General features: G+C 44.3%; 2 protein-coding genes across 2 annotated transcripts; both read left to right on the forward strand.

Annotated features, from left to right (window-relative positions):
* Positions 1–1199: 1199 nt before the first annotated feature.
* Positions 1200–2291, forward strand: gpr183a (G protein-coupled receptor 183a; the record flags this gene model as incomplete). The annotated part of the gene is made up of 1 exon (XM_080536851.1): positions 1200–2291. The coding sequence occupies one exon, from the start codon at positions 1200–1202 to the stop codon at positions 2289–2291; it is 1092 nt and encodes a 363-aa protein (XP_080392977.1).
* A 4222-nt stretch (positions 2292–6513) lies between these two features.
* On the forward strand, positions 6514–7536 carry gpr18 (G protein-coupled receptor 18; the record flags this gene model as incomplete). The annotated part of the gene is made up of 1 exon (XM_080536852.1): positions 6514–7536. One exon carries the CDS (start codon positions 6514–6516, stop codon positions 7534–7536), a length of 1023 nt encoding a protein of 340 aa, XP_080392978.1.

Below are 7536 nucleotides of genomic sequence, written 5' to 3' on the forward strand. Positions count from 1 at the left end.
CAAATCAGGAGAGTTTGAGATTTATAACTAAAGGTATCGGCTTTTAGATGCATTCTAACACAGGAATAAGTTACCCCAAAGCTGTGGGCTCATTGGGTCTCCGAAACACCAAAAACAGGCTACAGCATTTATCAAAGACACAAACACGCACATCGCACACCACACACACACACACACACACACACACACACACACACACACACACACACACACACACACACACACACACACACAGACACACACAAAATAAAACACAGGAAAAAGATCCAGGAAATCAGACTGTGGGCCGGTAATTGTAGCAGAAATCACAATGTGTGTCGCTTGTGTTTGTGGATCAGGAAACATATTTCTTTTCTTGTCAAATCTGCTCCAGCAGATAGAAATTTCTTGTCTCGGCCGTGACTTTGGGTCACTCATTATGAATCATCATCATGCTATGGCTGAGAACCCTAGGGATGCAGACTTCCTAGTATGCAAGTGTGTCTCTCAACACCGTTTGTCTTTGCTGTGACCATTGCAGCTGTGTTCAGTAAAAAATCTCCTGCATTGTTCATTGACTTCCGTCATGGAACCTTTGTATTCAAGGCTACCAGCTCTAAACTGTAGCATGAGTGGTTAAACAGTGAAAGTCAAATGTGAAGATGGCCATAGGTGTGAATTGTTGTTCACGTTAGCAACACATGCTGGAGCTACAGAACTAACTGGTGACTGATGATATTGTCAGATAAGGAACTGAATCAAATAGGGTTTGTCAAAGAAGGGAGAACTTCTATGACTTGGTTAGCACCTCCCTCCCAACACAATAACATCTGTGGCCTGTCACATATTATATTGAGAAAGACTTGTCTTGCTTCCTCAATGAAACCAGGCACTGATTATAGTGTACCGTAGGTGTAAATGTATGCAAATTCTTACTAAAATCCTTAGTAAAACAGTTTAATTTCTACATTGAATCAGGTACTTTGTCCAATTCAATAAGATGTATTTTATTTAGAAGCCAAAAGAGCACAGTTATGTTTCACATACTGTAGCCTAATATACAGTATGGAGTTCTTCACTCATACTACCCACCTACATTCATGTAGGATGTTTACTGTAGTAAAGTAGTACTGACAACTAAAAACATACCGAACGGTGGTATTAACAAAGATGTGATTTATCTTTCTGCAGACATACACCCCTGCACCACTGACCTCAATATGGAGGGGAAGTCTTCCACCCAGTTTCCAACCTCAAACTTCACCACCCTCAGCCCCAATGCCTCAGAGTGCCCTACCCTGTACGCCCACCGGACTTACGCCAGGATCCTAATGCCCCTCGTCTACTCCATTGTGTTCTCTGTGGGGTTGCTGGGCAACGCCCTGGCACTGCATGTCATCCGCCCCAACCTGAAGAAGATGAACTCGACCACCCTCTACTCCCTCAACCTAGTGATCTCTGACATCCTCTTCACCCTCTCCCTGCCCTTGCGGATCCTTTACTATGCTAAGGGGTTCCACTGGGCCTTGGGGGAAACCATGTGCAAGATCACAGCCCTCATCTTCTACATCAACACCTACGCCGGGGTCAATTTCATGACCTGCCTCAGCGTGGATCGTTTCATCGCTGTGGTCCTGCCTCTGCGCTTCGCTCGCTTCCGGAGCGTCAGTAAAGTCAAGTATATCTGTGTGGCTGTGTGGTTGGTTGTCCTCACCCAAACGCTGCCCCTCCTCACCATGGACATGACCAACGAGGAGCCAGACGGCTACATCACCTGTATGGAGTACCCCAACTTCGAGAAGGTGCCCAACATAGCCTACATGCTGATCGGAGCGGTCTTCCTGGGTTACGGCATCCCTGTGGTAACCATCCTGGTGTGTTACTCTGTCCTGTGCTGCAAGCTGCACCTCACAGCCAAGTCCAATCGCCTGACAGACAAGTCTGGGCGCGGCCGTAAAGCCATCGGGGTGATCTGCTGCGTGTCTCTGGTGTTTGTGGTGTGCTTCAGCCCCTACCACATCGACATCCTGCAGTACATGATCAGGAAGCTGGTGTCTGACCTTAACTGTGAGGATCTCACCGCCTTCCAGGTGTCTCTACACGTCACTGTAAGTCTGATGAACCTCAACGCATGCCTGGACCCCTTCATCTACTTCTTTGCCTGTAAGGGCTACAAGAGAAAGGTACTGAAGCTGCTGAAGAGGCAGGTGAGCGTGTCGTTCTCCAGCGCTGTCAGGACCTCGCCTGAAGGCTCGTCCAGGGACGTCATAGATAACAAGATCCACCTTAACAGCACCAGGTACACGGATTGAGGGGATGGAAGTAGGAAGTGGAGGGTAAAACTGGACAATCGTGATCCTTTAGTATCCTTATTCATTTCCATGGACTGGACCACAACAGTTCTGTGTATACAGTGACTGGACTACGATTCAAACAGTTGGAATAGTTCTCTCCTCTTCTCTTTGGATATGGTGATACTGAGTGTAACATTATACCAGCATGGATACTCGATTTTTCCTGCATTCAGGCAGAAGCAGACAGACAGGCTCCCAGACTAGCACCACAGAGCATGAGTAGTGGCATGAGAACATAATAGATGAATCATTCATGAAACATTTACCTCATGGTTTCAAGGTTGCGGTCCTAAGAATAGGACACTGTAATAATACAATCTGGAGGAACAGATTGTTATATTGGAAATAGAGCACAGTGAATAATGACCGTCAAACAAAAATGTTGTTTAGAGTTTGAATACACATTTAACGCTGTCCCTCAATAAATCCCATCAGTGTTATTTCCATCATAGATTTATTTGAACAGATGTGTCTTTTTGTTAAACTTGTTTTTAATTTAGCTGTTGTTCACTTGACTATTAATGTTAAGATGCTTGTTAAAATGTGTTTTTGTTAGGCTTTTTGAATGTGATTTGGCCGGTTTGTTGACGGCAACTTAAATGATCTTGAATAAATGTCAAATCGAGAGGAAAAAAAATGGTATGTAAATTTTTGGTACGTCGGCAGCTGTGGTGTTTCTGGGTTTGGTGCAGTTCTCAGAAAGCTGTCCATTTCTTAGTAAAACAGAACGTACTGTGGGGCCACGGGATAATATACAACAACACAGCCACAATTACTTCTGAATGCCTCACGAGGGCAGCGTTACATAGCAAGAGGAAGATAATGAAATGTGAGCTAAAGAAAGTAAAGTGGTTGCTTACTATATTTCTTACTTACTGTACAGTAGATGTCCCTTCCATAGAAAAGATATAGCTGCAGACACCCTTAGATTTGAACGCTCTTTTCTCTTTACTCATTGAAATATAACTCGACTAATTCTAGTCTGTTGAACAGTATGGGGTCAGTCGTTTGTGTCTCAATATCACCACTAGCATACTATGTATTAAAATACTATAGATCAATACAGTACTACTGCTATTGTACAGTAGTACAATACGCACAGTTACTGGGACAGAGATTCTGACTTCAACCCAAAGAGCTAACAGAGGGACAGACGTACAGTAGAAACCACATGATGGGTATCCGAGAAAGACAAAATCACACAGACTGTTGTCATAACAACATATTGCAAAGAACAAAACACACCATCTGGCAACAGATATTGTGAGACGCAGTGAGAGAAAGAGAGACTAGCAGCCAGGTAATTATTTCTGAAGGATGAGATTTACCTCAGACACAACCATCTCCACTAATTAGTGCTGCTTTTATTACAATACCGTATATGATAGAGTAGAATAAAAAAGTATGTTACAGTTAAAAAGTACTATAATAATAAGCCAAAGAAGGGTTCCACAGAAGTTCATCCTACCATTTTTTTTTTTTACAAATATACCTTTTAGAAGGTCAAATAGACTGTGTGAAGCAGGCACACGGTGCAGTGGTGGAAATACGTGGGAACGTGTGGCAGAGCCTCCACTTCATTGTGTGTGAAATCTTCCAGTGGAGGAGATGATCTACTGTAAGATGCTAACGGAAAAGATGAGTCTGCAGAGAACTACATTTTTCTGTTACATAAAAGTTAGAGCTTTGTCCCTTATGTCATTGTAGTGTTCTGGACTAAAGCCTGAGTGTAATCCACTAACAAAACAAACAAACAAACAAACAAAAAACAAAACACACACACACACACACACACACACATACATACATACATACATACATACATACACATACACACACACACACACACATACACATACACATACACACACAAACACACACACACACACACACACACACACACACACACACACACACACACACACATACACATACACATACACACACATATATATACACACACACACACACACACACACACACACACCCACACACACACACACACACACACCTTCCCTGCTATGCATTCAATCCCCGGTCCAGTATGACCTTGAACGTTTCACTGGAGGTGGGCAGTTTGCATCCATTAAGCGTACGCTATGTAAAAACATCTCACAGTATCAGCGTGAAGTGTCTATTACCACCATCTTATTTCCTGTTTATATGGCAACTGCCTCAACATCCTGTTTTTAATTACTTCTCTCCGGCAGCAGATGCTTCTCACTGCAACCTGCTGTGGATTACTCCCCTGAGAACTAATGTGCTGTGACAGACCCCACTTTTCCAATCAATAACTTGCCCTAAATCTGCCATCTCTCTGCCTGCCAAACACACTCCCACTTCTAATGGCACATCATTTTCTTTAAGGGGGTGTAATTGCAGAATGCAGAAGCTGTAGCCCTTTTGTGTTCCACCCATACTGTACTGTAGCTAGTTAGATAGTAGAGTAACTAGAGCGGAGGCGACACAGGAAGTGGATGGGGGCTTTTTTTAATGTTCAGTCTCACCAACCCCACCGATGTTACTGTCTGAAATAACACAATGTGTTCACTTCCCCTTTCACTACTTGAGATCCTCAGTCAGTCAGAGATGGCTGTTAGCGACATCACATCACCCCTTCCTTCCATCTCTTGTTGAGGCCTCTTTGGTTGGACGCCGAGAGCACAGGAGATGAGAAAGATTACTGAGGTAAATACAATACAATTACTTAACTTGCCATGCTATCTGGTCTCCCTTGAGACAATGCGCTCTCTCTCTTTTTGGGACTTTATGGTACAATCGAACAGATAAACAGAAGATAACCTTTCTTTAACCGCAACCATGATTATTGGGAAGAGTATCTATGCCTCTCTCGTGTCTTGGTGGTGAGGTTAGAACCCATCTGAATTTGGCACGTCATCGTGCTTTGTTTCTTTTCCACTACTTATAGGCCCGGTTTCACAGACAAGGCGTAAGCCTAGTCCCAGACTAAAAAGCATCTTCAATGGAGATTTTACATTGAAAGTGTGATTTAGTCCAGGGCTAGGATTAAGCCTTGTTTGTGAAATTGGCCCGTAGATAGTTATAATTTATTAAAAGTGCAGACCATCAACAAACTATAATGCCTGTTACTGTAACTCGAAGGGAGGTAGAGGCAGAGGAAAACACGAACACATTTATAAATAAAAAAAAATGGTCACATGGTTTCCAGCCAAGAGAATCAAAAGGCTCAAATCAACATTCCAATTTCACTTCTTTCTTTTTTTTCTATTTTGATTTACGCCTCCCATCTCTTATACTGCAAGCTTCTCCATTTCTTCAAAGACACATTCAATATTTGTCACAACAGATGCTATGGATGTTTGTCTCTGTTTCTATATGATACGTGCTGTAGTTTATTCCCAGGTTCAGAGATTATTACAATCCAGTTGCAACATGCTGGAACAAGGGAACAAACTCCAGCATCACATTGTCCAACCTCCAATAGGAAAGACACAGCTTGTATACCCTAGATAGAATAATACTGCTACCTGTCGATGACCCACTCCATACGCCAATTGCCATCAACAGATTAACAAAGAACATACAGATACAAAAGATCATTTACGTAACACTTTAATCAGAACCTGTGGTGCCAGAGGACTCACTGTTGTCAGGGACATTCTGGCCCTGAGTATCAGCCGACCAGCTGATGGTAGGTAGAAATGATTCAGTGATACGATCCATCATACCATCATGTAATATACTCACTCGATATACATATGATCACATATGATCACACATGATGGTTATATAAGCCTAAACATAAACTTCAGCAATCTCAAAAGTCCCCATCCACAATACTGTATGTGTAGCTGACGCAGCCGTAAGACAACAACAGAGGCGAACGGGAGGACAGTTGGACTGAAACTTTCCCTTCCTCTTCAACTGCTGTTGACGCTGCAGCTGCACGTCTATTTTAAAAGAAATATTCAAATGATCTAACAGCATGGTTCCGCCAACTGTGAATAATATTCGGTATATTTAGAATCCTGCCTCATAGCAGGCTTAGACTTATAGACTTTCACACATATACCCATGCTATTTTCATGTCTATTTTCATCCTTGACATCATAACTTATTTGCATACATGCAAATAACAGTAACTCACAGTAACTCACAGTGTTCTTTTCTTCTAGTGTAATTTCATAAGTCAGTAGACATGGAGTCAGATCAGAACGTATCCAACTTCACCTTGGTGTCCAGTGCATTGAGGTCCGTGGAGCAGGTCCCCAGAGATTACCGCATTGTTAGCCTGGTCTTCTACTGTGTCATCTTCACCATCGGAGTGGTGGTCAACCTCACAGCACTGTGGGTCTTTGCCCTGACCACCAAGAGGAGGAACTCCGTCACTGTCTACATGGTCAACGTGGCTATGGTAGACCTCCTCTTCATCCTCCTCCTCCCTTTCAGGATGGTGTACTACGCCCAGGACTACTGGCCCTTCGGGGACCTGTTCTGTCGGATCAGCGCTGCTCTAACGGTCTTCTACCCCTGCATGGCACTGTGGCTGTTCGCCCTGATCAGCGCCGACCGATACGTAGCCATCGTCCAGCCCAAACACAGCAAGGAGCTGAAGAATATCCCCAAAGCCCTGGTGGCCTGTGTGGGCGTGTGGGTGATGACCCTGGGGGCCACCGTACCCCTCATGTTCCCCAACGCCGACCCGGACCGCGCCTCCAACTTCACCACTTGCATCAAGATGCGTGACATCATCCACCTGCGCAGCGACAACCCTGTCAACTTTGTGCGGCTCATCTTCTTCTTCCTGGTCCCCATCTGTATTATGATTGGTTGCTACGTGGTCATAGTGGATAATCTGATCCACGGGCGCACCTCCAAGCTGAAGCCCAAGGTGAAGGAGAAGTCCATACGCATCATCATCACGCTCATCGTTCAGGTGTTGGTGTGTTTCGTGCCCTTCCATGTGTGTTTGATGGTCCTGTTGCTGCAGCGTGGTGATGGAGAGGACTACAACACATGGGGGGCCTTCACAACCTTCCTGATGAACCTGAGTACGGTGTTGGACATCATCCTGTACTACATCGTGTCCAAGCAGTTCCAGGACAGAGTGATCAGTGTGATCCTGTACAGGAACTATCTCCGGAGTGTACGAAGGAAGAGCAGGCGCACACACACGGGCAGTGTGAGGTCGCTTAGTAACCTGACTAGTGCTATGATCTGA

The sequence above is a fragment of the Nansenia antarctica genome (assembly GCF_963989245.1).
Source record: "Nansenia antarctica genome assembly, chromosome: 7".
NCBI classification, from domain to species: Eukaryota; Metazoa; Chordata; class Actinopteri; order Argentiniformes; family Microstomatidae; genus Nansenia; species Nansenia antarctica.